This window comes from Lepidochelys olivacea (assembly GCF_965140295.1).
Source record: "Lepidochelys olivacea isolate rLepOli2 genome assembly, chromosome: 7".
Lineage (NCBI taxonomy): Eukaryota > Metazoa > Chordata > Testudines > Cheloniidae > Lepidochelys > Lepidochelys olivacea.
The window spans coordinates 81,752,684-81,776,359 of record NC_140417.1 but is presented as its reverse complement, the minus strand read 5'-3'; the positions used below and the strand labels follow the sequence as shown (position 1 = coordinate 81,776,359).

The window sequence follows — 23,676 nt, the reverse complement described above, 5'->3', positions numbered from 1 at the left end:
CTAGGCAGTCATTTCCCATTTTGTATGTGTGCAACTGATTGTTCCTTCCTAAATTGAGTACTTTGCTTTTGTCCTTCTTGAGTTTCATCCTGTTTATTTCAGACCATTTCTCCAGTTTGTCCAGATAATTTTGAATTTTAATCCTATCCTCCAAAGCACTTGCAACCCATCCCAGCTTGGTATCGGCCACAAACTTTATCTGTGTACTCTCTATGCTATTATCTAAATCGTTGATGAAGATATTGAACAGAACCACATCTAATACTTCTCCCCCATCCACAAAGCTTGTTACCCTGTCAAAGAAAGCTATGAGGTTGGTTTGACACGATTTGTTCTTGACAAATCCATGCTGACTGTTACTTATCACCTTATTATCTTCTAGATGTTTGCAAATTGATTGCTTAATTATTTGCTCCATTATCTTTCTGGATAGAAAAGTAAAATTGTCCTTGGTCTTCCTCTTGCTTCTAATGTATTTGTAGAATGTGTTCTTGTTACCCTAATGTCTCTAGTTAGTTTGATCTCGTTTTGTGCCTTGGCCTTTCTAATTTTGTCCCTACATACTTGTGTTATTTGTTTATATTCATTCTTTTTGTAATTTGACCTAGTTTCCACTTTTTGTAGGACTCTTTTTTTTTTTTGGAAATTGAAGATCTCCTGGTTAAAGCAGGGTGTTCTCTTGCCATACTTCTTATCTTTCGTACACAGTGGGATAGTTTGCTCTTGTGCCCTTAATAATGTCTCTTTGAAAAACTGCCAATTTTTTTTTCCCTTAGACTTGCTTCCCATGGGATCTTACCTGCCACTGTCTTTATTTTGATGTTCTCCCTTCCACCATTCCTTAGAATCATGAACTCTATCATTTCATGATCACTTTCACCCAAGCTGCCTTTCGCTTTCAAATTCCCAACCAGTTCCTACCTATTTGTCAAAATCAAATGTAGAACAGTCTCTCCCCTAGTAGCTTTCTCTACCTTCTGAAATAAAAAATTGTCTCTAATACATTCCAAGAACTTATTGGATGATCTGTGCGCTGCTGTGTTGTTTTCCCCAGAGACATCTGAGTAGTTGAAGTCATCACCACCAAGTCCTGTGCTTTGGATGATTTTGTTAAAGTTTTGTTAAAGTTGTTTTTAAAAAAAGCCTCATCCACCTCTTCTTCCTGGTTAGGTGGTCTGCAGTAGACCCCTACCAGGACACCACCCTTGTTTTTTACCCCTTTTATCCTTACCAGAGACTTTCAACAGGTCTGTCTCCTATTTCCATCTCAACTTCAGTCCAAGTGTATACATTTTTAATATATAAGTTAACACCTCCTCCCCTTTTTCCTGCCTGTCCTTCCTGAGCAATACCCTTCTATACCAATATTCCAGTCATGCATATTATCCTACCATGTCTCTGTGATGCCAACTATGTCATAGTTGTGTTTATTTATTAGCATTTAAAGTTTTCCCCTGCTTATTTCCCATACTTCTCACATTAGTATACAGACATCTAAGATACTGATTTGATTTGCTCCCCTCCCCAGTTCTGTCTTGTCCCTTCTTTATCTCTGCTATAACAGCCCATGCTCCCCACAAAGGTGATACCCTTATGTCTCAGTTGTACTAATTTTCCAAATGTTGCATAAAAATAATATAACCAAGACTGCCTTACTGGTTAACTAGCGAAGAGTAATCCGCCTGCCTTCCCATTCTTAGCTTGATCAGACATTAAATGAAATCTTCTCTATTTTCAGCATCAAATATAATGTCTTTGTTATCAGCCAGTGTTGCTGGTATCTAATTTTTGGGGAAAAAATAAGGTGATTGAGGCAGTCTTGTAAATGTTTTATTCTTTTTGGTGTGCTGGTGTCTTTTGGAATCGTCAAGTTTACTTGTTTACCGCTAGCCTTATTTCAAGTACATGATGTTCCCATGGCATCAGCTGGAGGATGTAACTCTAATCCTCATATTGTGGCAAACAGCAGAGTCATTAGACCATTGCAGTGATTCTCAGTGATAAAATTTAGTTTGCTTAATATGCTAGGAAATATATAGCTTCTAACAGAGTTTCCCAGTCAGTTATATATTCATCCTTTTTGTGTTTTGTTCAGTGTTTGGGACACACCTTTATGTTAGTAAAATTATCTTGAAAAAAGATAAGGTCTAAAGATAGAGCTGTGCAAACTTTATAGGATTCCTGCACAGTTTGGTAGTGGACGTCCATATGCTTCTCTCTTAAACCCTCCTGACTTTGTGAGTATTTGAAAGCAGGGCTGAAAATATCGGGAACAAAGGTTGACAACTGTACTGAGGCCCTAAACTTTGGGGCCCCCCAAACTTCTGTAACTGGGTGAAATGGAAGGGGGTGGGTCCCCAGCAAACTTGATGTACCTGGGCTCCAAATTTCTCTTGATGGGCCTGTTTACAAGATATTCTCCAAACTTTTTCTAACAAAAATAATTTTTTTGAACTTTTATTGTAAACATTTTTAAAAGGACACTGTCAGATTAAGAATCATTTATTTTTCTTCCCTGTGTTGGTATTAATACCTTAACCAATAAAAAAAAATTATATTTTACCCTTTATGTTGTTTTTACTTTCTACACAGTGCTTTGCTTGGACAATTAAAATAGAGTGGTTGTTTTCACTCTCTGATTCTCATGCGGTAGCATAGTACTGCACTGTTTGGGTTGCAAACACTGCTGGAAAGTGTTGGCATCCAAACAAAAACTGTTTTACTTCAAATATTTTCAAAAATAAATTCATGAAAACGTTATAGGGCGAGGGATAGCTCAGTGGTTTGAGCATTGGCCTGCTAAACCCAGGGTTGTGAGTTCAATCCTTGAGGGGGCCATTTAGGGATCTGGGGCAAAAAATGGGGATTGGTCCTGCTTTGAGCAGGCGGTTGGACTAGATGACCTCCTGAAGTCCCTTCCAATCCTGATATTCTATGATTCTATGATTTCTAGTTACAAGATGGATAAAATCAATAATATATTTTTTTTGTTTTAAATTGGATTTTTTATTTAAATTAAATACATTTTTATTTTGGAAAAAATGTTGAAAATTAAATTTATTATGACAACCTATGTTAAGGCCTAAAATTATTGTAGTCTACTAAGGTAAATTATAAAAAGCTATGTCAATGAGCCCTCCTCAGGTTGTAATGAGTTAAAAAGGATTGGTACATTTTTAAGTATATACAGAATCAGGAGGAAAACATATTTAACTTTTGAGGTTAACTTAAGCTTTTTGAATATATCACAAAGTTGTGTACTTCATTAAGTATCTGTATTATTTTCAGTCTTTACAATGGAGTGAATGCTGGTATTTACATGTTTCTAAATGTAAGTACTTTCAGCTTGTTATGTAGAAAAGCTTTTGCCTTAATTACTTGCGGTTTTAGTTAGCAGGTGCAGACTTTTTTTTTTTTTCATTTGGACAAGCTCATTCAAAATTGAGAAACGGACTGGGAGTTGAAAAAGCAGGAAAGCTTGTTTTTTGTCTTCCAATCCATGGGGAGATAAACAAGTTGGGAGAAGATGAGATCTAGTAATTGTGAAAACTTAAAGGACGTGGAGTGACCCAAGAACCTCTTAATGCCAGCTGGCAAGGGGATGTAGAGAGGTCATCTTGTGGATCTGACCTATATGTTCCAGTTCACCAAAGTGTGTCATGTGAGGACTCAAATGAAAGCCAGTGTCACATTTGTTGTCAATATTGTGACATGTATACATAGATAGTGTGGAAGGACTTATGGGGGGGGAGGGATAGCTCAGTGGTTTGAGCATTGGCCTGCTAAACCCAGGGTTGTGAGTTCAATCCTTGAGGGGGCCATTTAGGGATCTAGGGCAAAAATTGGGGATTGGTCCTGCTTTGAGCAGGGGGTTGGACTAGATGACCTCCTGAGGTCCCTTCCAACCCTGATGGTCTATGATTCTATGTATATATGCTGTAAATTACATTCTTAAAGTTTGTGTCTAGGGACTGGTCATCAGAAAAGGTGAAAAGCAGGCTTTTCTTGAGGCAAGATATGCTGCTTCTTCAAGTGATAGTTCTTTTGTGTATTCTGCACGTGGGTATATGTGCCAGAATCTGTAGGTTTTTTTTTTTTTTTTTTAGTTGGCAGTGTCCATTGGTCCACTCATGCAGTTGTTTTTGGAATTGGTGTATCAGAAACCATATAACCCTGTTCACAGTATACCCACCAGGTGCACAGAACTCCCCAGCAGCCAGTCTCATCAGACATTTTCCCACAAATCATGAATGGGAGTTCCATGATTCTGTTCTGAATGAGATGTTCACCCAATGAGGAACACTGTCTTGGGATCTCTTTGACTCTCAGGAGAACAAGAAACTATCTCTGTACTGCTCTAGGGCAGCTCTGGGCCACAGCTTGAAGGGCAACACCCTGCTGCTACCCTGGATGGATCACCTCACATATACCTTCCCACCCATGCCACTAATACCACTAATCCTATGAAAAATCTGTAATGACATGGCTTAAGTTATTGATCCCTTTATTTAATAAATCCATTAGTTTTAAATGAAACATGTTTAGGTAGACTTTTTTTTTCTTGTGTATTCTGGAACATTGAAGGTAGATTTATTTAACTAATAAAAATGTAAAATGCTTGTTTTGTACATTTTTAATTGAATTCCAGTTTTCATCCAAATGCAACTTGACACAAATCCTGGGTAAAAGATTATCATCTCGTAAATAAGAAATGTACTTCAGCATTTTCTAACATAAGAATGTAAATATTAAGAATGAGTAAATGTATGGTAATATATATATGTAAATATAGTATATTCTCCTTCTTAGCTTAAAAGTACCAAAAGTAATATAAAGCTTATAATTGGTTGCAAATCAGCATGTTATACTAGCCCATGAGAGAGAGTGTGTGTGTGTGTTTGTTTTTGTTTTTTTGCTTTAGAAAAATAGATAATTGTGTCTTTTAATTGACCGATTGAGTGTTATTCAAATAATAACTTAAAATACCTTTAAAATCTGAATTTGTGTATTAACAAACTGATTCATGAAGGCAATAAGACTAATTGATGTGCAGCTCTATCCTCACTAATTTTTCTTCTTTTCAGAACACCACTGGGCCGTGCCCGGGCTTGGTTACGATTGGCATTAATGCAAAAAAAAATGGCTGATTATCTACGCTGTTTAATCATTCAAAGAGATCTCCTTAGGTTAGTGATTTTGTTGAAATTTTATCTTTTTAAGTTTTTAACAAAATTTGTTTAGGAAATCAAGTCTAGTGTTATATTTGGCACTTTACCATATCATAAAATTTAATTACATTATAACTTCTTGTTTGTGAAACTGCAGTTGAAATATATATGAATTTCCATTATAAGCTCCAGGCACGATTCAGCCTATAAGGGTCTCTTCTCCCCCCTTCGCCTCCATGGGAAAAAATTAGTTATCCTTAGGGCTGTCAATTAATTCCAGTTAACTCATATGATTAGCTCAAAAAAATTAATTGCAATTAATCGCACTTATAACAATAGAATACCAATTGACATTTATTAAATATTTTGGGATTTTTTTTCTACATTTTCAATATTGATTTAAATTACAACACAGAATACAAAGTGCACAGTGCTCACTTTATATTATTATTTTTGATTACAAATATATGCGCTATAAAAATGATAAAAGAAATAAAGTGTTTTTCAGTTCATCTCATAAAAATACTGTAGTGCAATCTCTTTATTGTGAAAGTGTAACTTACAAATGCATATTTTTTTTGTTTACATAACTCCACTCAAAAACAAAACAGTGTAAAACTTTAGAGCCTACAAGTCCACTCAGTCTTACTTCTTATTCTGCCAATTGCTAAGACAAACAAGTTTGTTTACATTGACGGGAAATACTGCTGCCTGCTTCTTATTTACAATGTCACCTGAAAGTGAGAACAGGCGTTTGCATGGCACTTTTGTAGCCAGCGTGGCAAGGTATTTACATGCCAGATATGCTAAACATTCGTATGTCCCTTCCATGCTTTGGCCACCATTCCAGAGGACATGCTTGCATGCTGATGATGCTTGTTAAAAAAAAAAATTCCGCCAATTAAATTTGTGACTGTTTTCCTTGGGGGGAGAATTGTATGTCTCCTACTCTGTTTTACCTGCATTCTGCCATATATTTCATGTTATAGCGGTCTCATGACCCAGCACGTGTTTGTTTTAAGAACACTTGCACAGATGATTTAACAAAACGCAAAAAAGTTACCAATGTGAGGTTTCTAAAAATAGCTACAGCATTCGACCCAAGGTTTAAGAATCTGAAGTGCCTTCCAAAATCTGAGAGGCACGAGGTGTGGAGCATACTTTCAGAAGTCTTAAAAAAACAACACTCTGATGCAGAATCTACAGAACCCAAACCACCAGAAAAGAAAATCAACTTTCTGCGGGTGGCATCTGACTCAGATGATGAGAATGAACATGCACCAGTCCGCACTCCTTATCAAGCAGAACCCATCGTCAGCATGTCCTCTGGAATGGTGGTTGAAGCATAAAGGGACATATGAATCTTCAGCGCATCTGGCACGTAAATATCTTGCAATGCCAGCTACAACAGTGTCATGCGAACGCCTGTTCTCACTTTCAGGTGACATTGTAAATAAGAAGCAGGCAGCATTATCTCCTGCAAATTGTAACCAACCTTGTTTGTCTGAGTGACTGGCTGACCAAGAAGTAGGACTGAGTGGACTTGTAGGCTCTAAAGTTTTACATTGTTTTATGTTTGAATGTAGGGTTTTTTGTACATAATTCTAGGTTTGTAAGTTCAGTTTTCATGATAGAGATTGCACTACAGTACAATACAATTTTCAGTATGAGGTGAACTGAAAAATACAATGTTTTTTTTACAGTTCAAATATTTATAATAAAAATAAATATAAAGTAAGCACTGTACACTTTGTATTCTGTTTCAGAGTAACAGCCGTGTTAGTCTGTATTCGCAAAAAGAAAAGGAGTACTTGTGGCACCTTAGAGACTAACCAATTTATTAGAGCATAAGCTTTCGTGAGCTACAGCTCACTTCATCAGATGCATATCGTGGAAACTGCAGCAGACTTTATATATACACAGAGAATATGAAACAATACCTCCTCCCACCCCACTGTCCTGCTGGTAATAGCTTATCTAAAGTGATCATCAGGTGGGCCATTTCCAGCACAAATCCAGGTTTTCTCACCCTCCACCCCCCCGCCCCCCACAAATTCACTCTCCTGCTGGTGATAGCCCATCCAAAGTGACAACTCTTTACACAATATGCATGACAATCAAGTTGGGCTATTTCCTGCACAAATCCAGGTTTTCTCACATCCCCCCCACCCCCATACACACACAAACTCACTCTCCTGCTGGTAATAGCTCATCCAAACTGACCACTCTTCAAGTTTAAATCCAAGTTAAACCAGAACATCTGGGGGGGGGGGGGAAACAAGAGGAAACAGGCTACCTTGCATAATGACTTAGCCACTCCCAGTCTCTATTTAAGCCTAAATTAATAGTATCCAATTTGCAAATGAATTCCAATTCAGCAGTTTCTCGCTGGAGTCTGGATTTGAAGTTTTTTTGTTTTAAGATAGCGACCTTCATGTCTGTGATTGCGTGACCAGAGAGATTGAAGTGTTCTCCGACTGGTTTATGAATGTTATAATTCTTGACATCTGATTTGTGTCCATTTATTCTTTTACGTAGAGACTGTCCAGTTTGACCAATGTACATGGCAGAGGGGCATTGCTGGCACATGATGGCATATATCACATTGGTGGATGTGCAGGTGAACGAGCCTCTGATAGTGTGGCTGATGTTATTAGGCCCTGTGATGGTGTCCCCTGAATAGATATGTGGGCACAATTGGCAACGGGCTTTGTTGCAAGGATAGGTTCCTGGGTTAGTGGTTCTGTTGTGTGGTATGTGGTTGTTGGTGAGTATTTGCTTCAGGTTGCGGGGCTGTCTGTAGGCAAGGACTGGCCTGTCTCCCAAGATTTGTGAGAGTGTTGGGTCATCCTTTAGGATAGGTTGTAGATCCTTAATAATGCGTTGGAGGGGTTTTAGTTGGGGGCTGAAGGTGACGGCTAGTGGCGTTCTGTTATTTTCTTTGTTAGGCCTGTCCTGTAGTAGGTAACTTCTGGTAACTCTTCTGGCTCTATCAATCTGTTTCTTTACTTCTGCAGGTGGGTATTGTAGTTGTAAGAAAGCTTGACAGAGATCTTGTAGGTGTTTGTCTCTGTCTGAGGGGTTGGAGCAAATGCGGTTGTATCGCAGAGCTTGGCTGTAGACGATGGATCGTGTGGTGTGGTCAGGGTGAAAGCTGGAGGCATGCAGGTAGGAATAGCGGTCAGTCGGTTTCCGGTATAGGGTGGTGTTTATGTGACCATTGTTTATTAGCACTGTAGTGTCCAGGAAGTGGATCTCTTGTGTGGACTGGACCAGGCTGAGGTTGGTGGTGGGATGGAAATTGTGTTGTAATTGAAATTAATATATTTGAAAATGTAGTAAACATCCAAAAATATTTAAAACTAAAGGGTTAACAGTGTTTCTGTTTCAGACATCACAAAACTTTGTTTTTAACAAAAATAAATTCAGAGAGGTGGGAAGAGGAGGTAAGATTTTTGACACTGTGTCTGTTGGGCATGTAACTTTGTTAGCAGAGCATACATTTCTTTAAAGACTACTACAGCTTTAGGAAATTCTTCCTGCCTTTTTCCTCCTCTAGCCAATCTCTTGCCTGATTTCTTACTCCTTTGATTTCAAACCCAATTCTCTTAAAAAAAATCAAATATGCTATATTAGAAGCATCTCCAGAACATTTCACAAATATGGCAAGATTTTCTTTAATATTTTTACAAAACATGTGGCGCGATTTCCCATAATTACCACTTTTCAGTGGTTCATAATTACCACTTTAAAGATCAGTGATGAAGTCACAGTATGTACAGATCTGATTAATCTTTAAGAACATCAGAGTAAGACTAATGTTACAGGAACAACTCAGATACACACACCCCATTTACCAGTGACTTACTAAATCTCAATATGTTAAAATGTTGTAGGAAATAAATAATTATTCTGATACAAGATGTTTTATTACTTTACAGTGAATTTTATGAATATCATGCACTGATGATGGAAGAAGAAGGAGCAGTTATTGTTGGGCTCTTGGTTGGGTTAAATGTGATAGATGCTAACCTGTGTGTAAAGGGAGAAGACTTGGATTCACAAGTAAGTGAATTATAAACTTCTTTTGAAAGGAACTTTTCAAGAAAATGGCCAATGCTTTTATAGAGGCAGATGCATAGTTGCTTATAAATATGTTCCAATCTGTTCATCCATGACAATGAATTTTCTTTACAAAATTATTTGAACTTAAACACTTTTAGTGATAATTCCTGAATTCCAAAATGCCATAGTTAAGTAGAACTGCCTCTTACTAAATATCAGTTCACTATTGAATCATAGGGGTAAGTTGTCTACAGTTGTTGCTGTTGTTTACTTGTATTATTGTACTGCCTGCAGTGTGCTAGGCACTTATTGGAAGACACAGTCTGTGCCTTGAAAAATTATAATTTAAGATTACAAGCAACATACAGCTGCCAATAAAGAAATGCATGTATATTTTCTACATTTTAAAAAATTACATAAAATCGGGTATCCCCAAATACTTCTCTACCCAGTCTTGGTTAGTTTGCTAATTTTTATAGGAGACGGTAGAAATGAGTCTTGAAGAGTGATTTGAAGGAGAAGATAGTGGCTGTACAAATGAGTTTGAGGGGCATTCTGTGTGTAAAGGTTGATGTAGGAGAAGCTGACAAATAGGGCATCATTGACGGTGAAGAAGGCTGGAGGTGATGCTGTCAGAGACAAGATAGGATAAGCAGAGTGTGACAGTTACGAAGGGCCTCGGAAAATTAATACAAGAAGCTTGAACTTGGTGTGTAGAGCCCTGCAAATCTGTGGATATCTGCTTTATATCTGCAGACCATTTTTGCAGATCACGGATTGGATGCAGATACAAGTTTTGTATCTGCGCAGGTCTCTACTGATGTGTTGGAAAAGATAGCTAGTGGGAAGAGGACTTAATATGGTCAGAATAATAGGCAAGGGAAGATGATCTCAGCATTTGTTTTTGGTATAGATTGGAATAGGGTGGTATGGATGTCAGGCCACATTAAGCAAGTAGTTGGAGTAGTGAAGTTATGAAAAATGAGGGCATGAACAAGAGTTTTAGCTGTATGGACAAAACCTGGATTTGGGCACAACTTGGATATGGGGAAAAGAAGAGGAGTAGGGAGGATGATAGTGATATCAGCAGTGATGAAAAATAGAAGTGTGTCGAGATGGTGGAAGATAGAGAATTCAGTTTTGACCAAGTGAAGTTTAAGCTGACAGCAAGACATCTGGGAGGCAGTCTTAGACAAGAGTCTGGATCATGGGAGACAAATCCAGAATGAAAAGATAGATATGTCAGTCAAGAGGGTAAAGACTGAAACTATGTGAGAGAGAAGTGTGTGTGTGGTGGGGTGCAACAAAGGACAGAGTCCATAAAAAGTGTGAGTAGACAGGAAGAGGGGGGACATGTCAAAAGAAACATTGAAGGAGCAACTAAAAGAGCATGAGGAGAACTGAGTCCTGATCTACACTACGAGTTTAGGTTGAATTTAGCACCGTTAGATCAATTTAACCCTGCACCCATCCACACAATGAAGCCATTTTTGTCAACTTAATGGGCTCTTAAAATGTATTTCTGTAATCCTCCCCGACGAGGGGATTAGCGCTGAAATAGACATCGCTGGGTTGAATTTGGCTTAGTGTGGACGCAATTCGACCGTATTAGCCTCTGGGAACTATCCCACAGTGCTCCATTATGACCGCTCTGGACAGCACTCTCAACTCAGATGCACTGGCCAGGTAGACAGGAAAAGCCCCGTGAACTTTTGAATTTCATTTCTTGTTTGGCCAGCATGGCCAGCTGATCAGCACAGGTGACCATGGAGTCCCAGAATCGCAAAAGAGCTCCAGCATGGACCGAATGGGAGGTACTGGATCTGATCGCAGGGGAGACAAATACGTGCTATCAGAACTCCGTTCCAAAAGATGAAATGCCAAAACATTTGAAAAAATCTCCAAGGGCATGAAGGAGAGAGGCTATCACAGGGACCTGCAGCAGTGCCGCGTGACACTTAAGGAGCTCAGGCAAGCCTACCAAAAAACCCAAGAGGCAAACGCCTGCTGTGGGTCAGAGCCCCAGACATGCCGCTTCTATGATGAGCTGCATGCAATTCTAGGGGGGTGCCCCTACAACTACCCCACACCTGTATGTGGACTCCTGCAAGGGTGTCTCACGTAACAGGGATGAGGATTTTGGGGACGAGGAAGATGATGAGGAGCGGGAGGCTGAAAATAGCGCACACTAGGCAAGCGGAGAAACCGTTCTCCTCGACAGCCAGGAACTGTTTATCATCCTGGAGACAGCACCCTCCCAACCTGGGCTCCCGGACCTTGAAGGCAGAGAAGGCACCTCTGGTGAGTGTACCTTTGTAGATATAATACACGGTTTAAAAGCAAGCGTGTTTAATGATTAATTTGGCCTGAAGACTTGGGATGCATTCGTGGCCAGTACAGCTACTGGAAAAGTCTGTTAACGTGTCTGGGGATGGAGTGGAAATCCTCCAGGGACATCTCAATGAAGCTGTCCTGGAGGTACTCCCAAAGCCTTTGCAAAAGGTTTCTGGGGTGGGCAGCCTTATTGTGTCCTCCGTGATAGGACACATTACCATGGCAGACCAGTAGCACATAGTCTGGAATCATTGCATAAGAAAGCATGGCAGTGTGTGGTCCCGGTGTTTGCTGGCATTCAAGCAACATCCGTTCTTTATCTCTCTGTGTTATCCTCAGGAGAGTGATATCATTCATGGTCACCTGGTTGAAATAGGGGAATTTAATTAAGGGGACATTCAGAGGTGGCTGTTCCTGCTGGACTGTTTGCCTGTGGCTGAAAAGAAATCATCCCTGCTGTTAGCCACGCAGTGCGGGGAGGGGTGAAGCGATCGTCCCAGAGAATTGGATGGGTGGGGGGTTAGTTGGGTTTGTGCTGCACGTTAACCTGAAAACATCAGCTCCTCCTTTTAAATGGCCAATGTGTCTTTTTCAATTTTAATCTCCCTTTTTTCCTCCTGCAGCTGCAAATGTTTCAATGCTGTGACTAGCATCTCCTTCCCAGAGGCTAGCGGAGATAAGAGGGTGAAAAAAACGCACTCGCGATGAAATGTTCTTTGAGCTCATGCAGTCCACCCAACCTGAAAGAGCCAACAGAATGCGTGGAGGCAGACAATGGCAGAGTCCAGGAAAGCAAAAAATGAACGTGAGGACAGGTGGCAGGAGCAACAGGAGAGGTGCCGGGATCAAGAGGAAAGGTGGCGGCAGCATGATGAAAGGAGGCAGGATGCAATGCTGAGGCTACTGGAGGATCAAACTGATATGCTCCGGTGTATGCTTGAGGTGCAGGAAAGGCAGAGACCGCCACTGCAGCCCCTGTGTAACCAGCTGCCCTCCTCCTCAAGTTCCATAGCCTCCTCACCCAGACGCCCAAGAACTCTGGGGCTCCGGGCACCCAACCACTCCACCCAGAGGACTGCCCAAGCAACAGAAGGCTGGCATTCAATAAGTTTTGAAGTGCAGTGTGGCCTTGTCCTTCCCTCCTCTCCTCCTCCCCCACCCCACTCAGTGCTTTCCTCCTCCCTCACCCCTCCCGGGCTACCTTGGCAGTTATCCCTCTATTAGTGTGACGAATTAATAAAGAATGCATGAATTTGAAACAATGACTTTATTGCCTCTGCAAGTGGTGATCGAAGGTGGGAGGGAAGGTTGGTTGGCTTACAGGGAAGTAGAGTGAACCAAGGGGACAGGTTTTCATCAAGGAGAAACAAACAGAACTGTCACACCGTAGCCTGGTTAGCCATGAGACTGGTTTTCAAAGCTTCTCTGATGCGCAGCGCGCCCTTCTTCTAACCGCCCTGGTGTCTGGATGCACGTAATCAGCAGCCAGGCGATTTGCCTCAACTTCCCACCCTGCCATAAATGTCTCCCCCTTACTCTCACAGATATTGTGGAGCACACAGCAAGCAGTAATAACAATGGGAATATTGGTTTCACTGAGGTCTAACCAAGTCAGTGAACTGCGCCAGCACGCTTTTAAATGTCCAAATGTACATTCTGCCACCATTCTGCACTTGCTCACCCTATAGTTGAACAGCTCCTGACTACTGTCCAGGCTGCCTGTGAATGGCTTCGTGAGCCATGGCATTAAGGGGTAGACTGGGTCCCCACAGATAACTGTAGGCATTTCAACATCCCCAACGGTTATTTTCTGGTCTGGAAAGTAAGTCCCTTGCTGCAGCTGTTCATACAGGCCAGAGTTCCTTAAGATGTGAGCATCATGTACCTTTCCCGGCCATTCCACATTGATGTTGGTGAAAAGTTCCTTGTGACCTACCAGTGCTTGCAGCGCCACTGAAAATTACCCCTTGCGGCTTATGTACTGGCTGCCTTGGTGCTCCGGTGCCAAGATAGGGATATGCGTTCCGTCTATAGCCCCACTACAGTTAAAGAATCCCATTGTAGCAAAGGCATCCACTATGACCTGCACATTTCCCAAAGTCACTACCCTTGATAGTAGCAGCTCAGAGCTTGTGTTGGCTACTTGGATCACAGTAGATTTGCCCACTCCAAATTGATTCCTGACTGACTAGTAGCTGTTTGGCATTGCAAGCTTCCAGAGGGCTATTGTTACTTGTTTGTGAACTGTGAGGGCTGCTCTCATCTTGGTATTCTTGCGCAGGGGAAAGCAAGTCACAAAGTTCCATCCCAGACCTGCAACACTATGCGCCAGTCTGTGCTTGTTTCCCCGAGCCCAAAATCGGCATTCCATGGCATATGGAGCCTGCCCCATTGGCACCAGGATGACCAAATTGCTGAGGCCCATGCTTTGAGAGACGTCTGTGTCCATGTCCTCATCACTGTCGTCACCGCACTGTCGTCACCTCCTCGCCCGCTTTTGCAGGTTCTGGTTCTGCATATACTGCATGATAATGTGCAAGGTGTTTACAATGCTCATAACTGCTGCGGTGATCTGAGCGGGCTCCATGCTTGCCATGGTATGGCATCTGCAGGAGAGCAGAGTTACAGGGGAAGCGGTGGTTGGATGACCAGTTTTGCAGACCTACTGCACTGTCTGCTGCCAGGACCCAACAGCTGAGCAGGCTGCACACTTGCCGTGTTATGACGAGACAAGAGCAGCCGAGCTGAGTTGCAGCAGAAGCGGCCCTGCGAGACCATCAGGAGAGCAGAGTGGCACCGGAAGTGGTGGATGATGATGGTCATATAGAGGACCTGTGAGGTTGATTCATAGTATCAGGAGAGCAGAGTGGCAGCGGAAGTGGTCATTCGATGACGACGGTTAGCAGTCTTACTGCACTGTCTGCTGAAAGCAGTATGGCGCCTGCATGGAAAAAATGCGCGAAGCAATTCTCTGCTGTTGCTTTCATGGAGGGAGGGGCGACTGATGACATGTACCCAAAACCACCTGTGGCAATGTTTTTGCCCCACCAGGCATTGGGAGCTTAACCCAGAATTCCAATGGGCGGCGGGAACTGTGGGATAGCTACCCACAGTGCAATGCTCCTAAAGTTGATGCTAGCCTCGGTACTGTGGACGCACTCTGCCGACTTAATGCGCTTAGTGGGGACACACGCAATCGACTGTATAAAATCGCTTTCTAAAAAATCGACTTCTATAAATTCAACCTAATTTCATAGTGTAGACATACCCTAAGAGAGAACAGTGTTGTGAACGCCAGAGGAGGGCAAGATTTCAAGAAATCATTTATTCTCAGTTTTAAAAGTAGCAGAGAGATCAGAGGATGAAGGTGGACTAGGGGCCCTGAGATATGGCCATGAAGAGGTTGCTAGAGACCTTGGTGAAGAGAGGAGGGAAGAAGTCTTGGTGGAGGGAATTAAGGATGGAGTCAAGGGAGAGGAACTCAAGGGAACAATTGTAAATTGCCTGTTCAATTATTTCTTTTTTTTCGGATTGTCCCTATTTGTGGTGCACTTCAGATTGTGCATGTGCTCCTTGCATCCAGACCAGAGACGTTTCTTCCCTAGCAATGTCCACTGGTCTGCGCATATGCCCTCGCATTCCTTGTGCTTCGCACCAAGGAGATAAATAGGGCAGTCAGACCACTACCGTTTTAGTTTCTTCTTACTGTTTGTGCTTTAAAATGGAGGTATGGTATTTTTGCTGGTTTCTTCAGGTTCTCTCCAAATAGTTTTAAAAAGTTTCTTATAATTAGTTAGTTTTTAGGGCTTTGGTTCCCTAACTATACAAAAAAATATTTCCATAGTTTGCGATCTCTCCCCTGGGTTGGAAGCGATCTCTGTAACTGACACAGACGTTCCCTCCCTTCCTCCAGCCTTGGTCTTCCTATGGTTTCAGGAGAGTATGACAAGAATCCCCAGAATTAAAAGCTGCATCAAATACCACAAGCCCTCCTGGTTACAGATTACCATGACACCTCTCTGTACTGCCAGGGAGAAACCCACATCCCTTCCAGGTGCAGTATCTGTAAGTTGTAACCAATACTTAGGGCTCTTCCAAATTCATGGTCCATTTTGGTCAGTTTCACAGTCATAGGATTTTAAAAATAGTAAATTTCATTAATTCAGCTATTTCATTTTGAAATTTCATGGTGTTGTAATTCGAGGGATCCTGACCCAAAAAGGAGTTGGGGTGTGTGTGTGTACGTTGTGGTATTGCTACCCTTACTTCTGCGCTGCTTTCAGAGATGGGTGGCCAGAGAGTGGTGGCTGCTGGCCAGGAGCCCAGCTCTGAAGGCAGAGCTGCCATCAGGAGCAGCGCAGCAATAAGGATGGCATGGTATGATATTGCCACTCTTACTTCTGTGCTGCTGCCTGCAGAGCTGGGCCCTCAGTCAGAAGCCACCACTCTCCGGCTGCCCTGCTCTGAAGACAGCAATGAAGAAAGTAAGGGTGGCATATGGGATGGTATTGCCACCCTTATGTCTGTGCTGCTGCTGGCGGGGCGCTGCCTTCAGAGCTGGGCGCCTGGCCGTCAGCCACCACTCTCCAGCCATCCAGTTCTGAAGGCAGCGCAAAAGTAAGGGTGGCAATACTGTGGAGACCCCCCCCCATAACCTTGTGACTCCTCACCCCCTGCAACTCCCTTTTGGGTCAGGACTCCAATTTGAGAAACCGTGGTCTCTCCCCCCAAAAATTGGTATAATATAGGATAAAACCACACAAAAGACCAGATTTCATGGGGGAAACCAGATTTCACGGTCCGCGATGCATTTTTCATGGCTGTAAATTTGGTAGGGCCACATGAGAAAGAAGTGAAGAGACTTGATCTCATTGGGAAAAAAGTGTATTCCTTGGTCTTTCAAGTCTCAGACTGCTGAGCGTTGATGGCCAAGTATGATTTTACCGTCTATGGCAAACTAGTTGGCTTTGCCGTTAAGGACATTCAAAATGAATTCGAGGCTCTGACTGGTGAGGGAAAGCTGATGATGAGATTGGCCCTCCAGCCTTAGATGTGGCAGATGTGGTGACAAGGTCCATGGTGACTGCTGTGGTATTAATGAGACACTCACTTGTTGTGGCTTTCCTCCTCGGGAGTCCAGTAGGAGGTTGAAAGTATGGCAGAAGACCATCTGTTTGAGTGGTAAAAACTGTTCAGTGTGAAAACTGGTGAGTCTCTCCACTTGCTGAAAGACTCTTGAGCCACGCTTCATTTGCTGGGTGTTTACGCATCTGTAATTAATGATTTAGATAATGGCAGAGAGAGTATGCTTATAAAGTTTGCTGAGGATACCAAGCTGGGAGAGTTTGCAAGTGCTTTGGAGGATGGGATTAAAATTAAAAATGATCTGGACAAACTGGAGAAATGGTCTGAAGTAAATAGGATGAAATTTAATAAGGATAAATGCAAAATACTTCACTTAGGAAAGAATAATCAGTTGTATGCATACAAAATGGGAAATGACTACCTAGGAAGGAGTACTGTAGAAAGGAATCTGGAGATTATAGTGGATCAAAACAAGCTAAATATGACTCAACAGTGTAATACTGTGGCAAAAAAGAAGCAAACATTCTGGGATGTATTAGCCATTATCTAAATCATTGATGAAGATATTGAACAGAACTGGACCCAGAACCTATTCCTGTGGGACCCCACTTGATATGCCCCTCCAGCTGGACTGTGAACCACTGATAACTACTCTCTGGGAATGGTGTTCCAGACAGTTATGCACCCACCTTATAGTAGCTCCATCTAGGCTGTATTTTTCCTAGTTTGTTTTTGAGAAGGTCATGCAAAACAGCATCAAAAGACTTACTGAAGTCAAGATCTATTCTACCACATCTACCGCTTCTCCCCATCCTCAAGTCTTGATACCAGAGAAAGCTATTAGATTGGTTTGACACAATTTGTTCTTGACAAATCCATGCTGATTGTTACTTATCATATTATCTTCTAGAGGTCTGCAAATTGATTGCTTAATTATGTGCTCCATTATCTTCCAGGAACAGAAGTTAAGCTGACTGGTCTGTAATTCGCCAGGTTGTCTTTATTCCTCTTTTTATACATGGACACGATATTTGCCCTTTTCCAGTCCTCTGGAATCTCTCCTGTCTTTCATGACTTTTCAGAGATAATTGCTAATGGTTCAGATATCTCCTCAGTCAGCTCCTTGAGTATTCTAATTTGTATTTCATCAGGCCCTGGTGATTTGAAGACATCTAACTTGTCCAAGTAATTTTTAATTTGTTCTTTCCTTATTTTGGCCTCTGATCCTACCTCATTTTCACTGGCATTCACTGTGTTAGATGTCCAATCGCCACTAACCTTTTTGGTGAAAACTGCAACAAAAAAGTCATTTAGCACTTCTGCCATTTCCACATTTTCTGGTACTCTTCCCCTCCCCCCTTATCATTTGAGTAATGGGCCAAGCCTGTCCTTGGTCTTCCTCTTGCTTCTGATGTATTTGTAGAATGTTTTCTTGTGGCCCTTTATGTCTGTAGTTAGTTTACTCTCGTTTGTGCCTTGGCCTTTCTAATTTTGTCCCTACATACTTTTGTTATTTGTTTATATTCATCCGTTGTAATTTGACCTAATTTCCGCTTTTTGTAGGACTCTTCTTTGAGTTTCATTTAGGGAGGTAAATTGGAGCTGGCTACGGAAACCTGCACCTGATTAGTGAATGGTAAAGAGTTGCCAGTCTAATTAGTCTGGGACTACATATAGGCCCAGAAGAAGTAAGTAAGGGGGAAGCCAAAGAGTGGAAGGAGAGCTATAGCTCTTCCCTCCTGGGTACAGAAGCTGAGAAGTCCTTAAGGCTGAAAACCCAAGCTGTATGTGGTGAGAAGGTGGTGGGAGTGCATGCTGTAAATAAACTGCACCGGTGATTGCTAAGTCCTAGGGTCCGAGTGATTTGTGAATGCAGCAGAAGCAGAGCAAAGGGGGCCCTGCTACAATCACTTTAACCCAAGCTGCCTTCCACTTTCAGATTCTCAATCAGTTCCTCCCTATTTGTGAAAATCAAATCTAGAACAGCCTCATTTTGATTAAAAAATTAGAATGATATAAAATTAACATGGCATACATTGAATGGATTAAAACAAGCTAACTGATAGGTCTCAAAATGTAATTGTAAATAGAGAATTATCATTGAGTGGGTCTGTTTCCAGTGGGGTTCCGCATGGTTTGGTTTTTGGCCCTGCGCTATTTAACATCTTTATCAGTGCCTGGAAGAAAACATAAAATCACCACTGATAAAGTTTTCAGATGACCCAGAAATTGGGAGTATTGAAGAGGACAAGTCACTGATTCAGAGCAGTCTAGATCGCTTGGTAAACTGGGCTTGAGTAAGCCGTGTGTTTTAATATGGCTACATGTAAATGTATACATCTGAGAAGAGAATGTAGGTTATACTTATAGGATGGGGGACTTTATCCTGGGAAGCAGTGTCCCTGAAAAAGGTTTGAGGGTGGTGGTGAATAATCAGCTGAACACAAGCTCCCAGTGTGATGCTGTGGCTGAAAGAGCTAATGTGATCCTGGGATGCATAAATAGGGGAATCTCAAGTAGGAGTAGAGATGTCGTTATTTTACCTCTGAATTTGGAACTGGTGCAACCACTGCTGGAATATTGTATCCAGTTGTGGTGTCCACAATTCAAGAAGGATGTTAATACATGGGAGAGGGTACAGAGAACAGTCACAAGAATCGTTAAAGGATTAGAAAAACATACCTTATAGTGACAGATCCAAGGAGCGCTGTCTGTTTAGCTTAACAAAGAGAAGAATGTGACTTACTTATAGTCTGTAAATATATATGTGCGGAACAAATAGTTAATAAGGAGCACTTCAGTCTAGCAGAGCAAGGTATAACAGTCCAATGGGTGGAAGTTGAAGCTAGGTGAATTCAGGTGGGAAATAAGGAATACATTTTTAGCAGTGAGAGTAATTAACCAGTGGAACAATTTACCAAGGGTTGTGGTGGATTCTCCAGCACTGACAATTTTTAAATCAAGATTTCTCAAAGAGGTGCTGTAGGAATTATTTTGGGAAGTTCAATGGCCTGTGCTAGACAGAAGGTCAGACTGGATGATCACAACGGTCCCTTCTGACCCTAGAATCTATGAATAATACAAGGAAAGGACTTACCTCCCCAACCCAGTCACGCTTCTCTGAGGGCATGGTATTTGGATGGATGTCAGAAATAGAAAATGCGTACTCAGTTTATGTCCAGACCATCCTGAGCAGAAGTAGAAAGGACTCTACCAGGAATTGTTATTGTGCCTGATTCTTTAAAAATTAATAATTGCATTGGTTGCCAATTGATAATAATTTAATGAACTGGGAGTAAAAGGGTTCTATCCCAGAATCAGAAACAACAGAATTAAAACTAAGAAGTTCAATATCTTGTGGGGAACCCCAGAGTATATGGCAAAGACACACTGAAGGCAAAGCAAAGCCTTAGCCACTTTTGTTAACACAATCAGTAAAGACAAGAAAGCTCCAAACCACATAAACAAATAGCAGTATTATAGCATTAGAGATATCTTTGGTATCATTCCTTGCATATGCTCGTATACTTACCCTTCTTTGGGGATCTGGTGGTTAGAGACAAAGAACCAGCTCTGTCCCTGGCATGCCAAATGAGTCCGATGGTCCAGACCCCTAATGCCCAAAGGTCAGTGATAATAACGATGAAGAGTGAAGGGTAAATGATGGAAAGCTAGCCCCCGTTACATGGTAGTGTTGCCTTTTACGGGGTCTGGGGTCTATCATGAATATTCATTTGGATACCCAGCCTCCCATATCCATATCTAACTTTCTCACCTAATAATATTGGGATGCCTTTATCCTGTAGGTTAGCATAATAATGCCTTTTAGCTCGTTACCGTATACATCAACTGTTGTGGATAAACATCTGCCAATGATTTTATTCTAAAATAACCAAGCCTAATATCAGTTCAGTATTCCTGTGTTTGCCTGGTAACATTATGTACCAACTCTCCTTGTAAGCAAACTATTACCAGTTCCCCAAAATCTAGGCCATGTTATCTATGCTAAGGGTCGTAGGCCTGCTTCACTTATGCTAACCTGTTTAAGCCAATGTCTTACAGTATGCAAGCCTGTAGGTTCCTTGCATTGCTGCTAAATAAAAGGCTAAGCTATCTCTATTGGCTACATTATGAAGCAAGTGGAAAAGATTTATGTTTTGGTGTGACCAATGAGGAATTTCCTCTTTATGAGCACAGATTCTGGACATGTTGTACTACCTTCTACCCTTAAAATCCTCGGGGCGGTCTATTAGTTCCATTGGGCTACCTTGGCAGCCATCAATGCATTTAATTCACCAGTCATCAAATATTCTTTTTTCCCCCGCACCTAGTCTTTTCCCACTTCTTGAAGGGTATGACTAGAACCTTCCCTTTGGTGGCTAAACTGGGACATGAACTTTGTTTTATCAATCCTCACTAAATCACTGTTGAAGCCTCTAGCATCTTGCTCTCTGATACATATCTCTATGAAGGTAGTGTTTTTGGTCACTATCACATTGGCCAGAAGAGTTGGAGTTAGGGGTGCTCATGGCAGGACCTCTCAGTACAATTAAGAATATGGTATCCATGACACTGCATTCAAAGTTCACCCAGAAGGCATTAATCAAAGCTTCCGTTTACCGGTATTCTAGCCTAAGCCTTTCTCTAACAGAGAAGTGGCATGGCACTCCCTGGATGTGTGTAGGACTCTTGCCTTTTACCTGCAAAGGACAAAATCATTTTGACTGTCTCCTAGGCTCTTCGTATAATTTGTGGAATGAAGAAAAGGAGAAGGGACCATTTCCTCCCAGGGGCTGTCAAAATGGATCTTGGGATTCATCCTACTCTACTATGAGATGAACAGTAAGCCCCCTGAAGGCACTGTGAGAGCACATTCAGTGAGAGCTGAGGCAACACTGGTAGCTTCCCTGAGAGTGACATCCCTCTTACACCCATCTAGAGAGAAGCAACTTTTGAGTTCTGTACGCTCTTTTGCTAGACATTAGCTGCTGATGCAAGCAGCCGCCTCTGATGTTTCTTTTGGGCAGGGTAGTTCTGTAGTTTGTTGTATTACAGGACTTCAGGCACTGCTTGTGAATCACCTGAAGTGCACTACACAGGGACAGAAGAATGGGTTACCTTGTAGTAACTTGAGTTCTTTGAGATGTGTTATACCTATGTATAGTGCACCACCTGCCCTCCCTTCCCTGCTACCTGGTCTCTTACTGGGAACTGGTGGTAGAAAAGGAATTAAGATGACTGTGGCCTGGAAGCCCCCTTTATTCCCTCGGTGCAGAACATGAGGAGAGTGAGGGCACATGTACAGACCAGATGGACACTTCAAGGGAGAAGTCTGTGGTCCTGGGTGTGTGGAGCGCATGCTCAACCTGATGTGCGCTACATATAGGGACAACATATCTCGAAGAACTCTAGTTTTACTACAAGATGAATAACCCAGCCTTTTGAGGTGAAGGGAATAAGGGAGATGAAGCAGTAGTTAGGCAAGTGGGACAAAAGTTGTTTGTTTTGCAAGGATGGTGAAGGTCAGATCATCCATGCATTGTGCTGTAAACAGGCAGTCAGAGAGCATGAGCGTGAAGGTAAGGGAGGTCAGTAGTCAGGATCGGACAGTATCCAACAGGACAGGTTTGAAGAGTTATCAACAGAAAGCTAAGCATTTGTGACAGTGTTGGAGGAGGAAAAGTTGTGCAAAGAGGTGGGGAAAGAGTGGAAGGGAAGCCATAGATCTTGTATGTTTTCTTTTTGAAAAACTTGGTAGAATCTTGTGCTGATTGGGAGCAGGATATGATGGGGTCTTAAAGGAAGGTAAAGGTTGTGTATAAGCGGGTTGGAATTGTGGTTATGGGAATCAATGAGGATGGAAAGTCATGCAGTTTGGCAAGAAATACTGTGGAACTGAATAAAGGGAGAACAAAAGTGTAGTGGAAGAAGTGTTAAAATCTATTTACTTAGAATGAGTAGGATTGCCATGGATTTAACAGAGTTCCAATAAAGAGATAAAAATAATTTTTTTCCTACTACTCCTTGGATGAACCCACTCAAATATAATAAGCTTGTTTCTCCAAGAACCAAAAAGGATTTATTGCATGTTTTCATTATGCTCCTAAGCTTATATGATCCTAAACTGATTGTATCTGTTAAAACAGAAAATTTAAGACTTTTTTGTTTTTCAAATAATTTCTTAAAATAAAGATCAACTGCAAAAAAAGTTAGCATTCATATTTGCATACTCCAAGAAAGTGTGTCAAGGCTGGATCACCCTTAGAGAAGTTGGACTAACCGAGGTTTTGGTAGTTAAATACGTATAAAGGCATGAATAACGACACATTTTTATTCCACCATTATTCATTCTAGGTTGGTGTGATTGATTTCTCTATGTATTTAAAGAATGAAGATGATATTGGGAGTAAAGAAAGGTATGTTCTGTCAAAACACCTTGGATTTTACATATGAAGTTAAATTATTTGTTGAACATCTTTAATATTTAGTATATTTATTTTATTTGTTTAGATTTCTAAAATGCACTAAGCAGTTTTCTGCAATTTTGTGCATAATAGTTTTGTGTCTAATCCACTGGACCATGTTCCTTCAACCAATTAGTTGATTTTAAAATGGGCTATTTTCTTTAAGTTTACACTTGCTCACAAATTTTAAATATAAATTTACATTTATTTGCAATAATGCAGTATCAGTTTTTGTCACATGGTACTTATTACTACATGATTGTAGAGATTGTTTTGTTTTTTTGTAATAAAATTAAGCCACTTCCATGTATTTTCATAGAATTTTTAATATGTATATTTTCATATGCTTATAGAAGATGGATCTTTGTTTTTGAATGTATAGACAAATCACTTGCTAAAAATTAATTGCCTTCTCTCTTTAGAAATGTCCAGATTGCTGCAATTTTGGATCAAAAGAATTATGTAGAGGAACTGAACAGACAACTAAAGTAAGTATTTCTTGGGGTATGTGTATCAGTCCAGACTTCCTCCAGGTTAAAACACATCTTTCTCCCTCTGCT

At 41.3% G+C, this 23,676-nt stretch overlaps 1 protein-coding gene across 3 annotated transcripts in view; it reads left to right on the top strand.

Annotated features, from left to right (window-relative positions):
• RUFY2 (RUN and FYVE domain containing 2) overlaps nt 1-23,676 on the top strand; it is a 60,132-nt gene that overhangs the window by 4,902 nt on the left and 31,554 nt on the right. For 2 of the 3 annotated variants that reach the window (XM_084633258.1, XM_084633259.1), the window contains exons 4-7: nt 5,085-5,186; nt 9,110-9,233; nt 23,007-23,068; nt 23,539-23,604. In XM_084633258.1, the coding sequence (XP_084489384.1) occupies nt 5,085-5,186; nt 9,110-9,233; nt 23,007-23,068; nt 23,539-23,604 (354 nt within the window). The remainder of the gene's footprint in view (nt 1-5,084; nt 5,187-9,109; nt 9,234-23,006; nt 23,069-23,538; nt 23,605-23,676) is intronic. The other variant, XM_084633260.1, reaches the window with a different exon arrangement.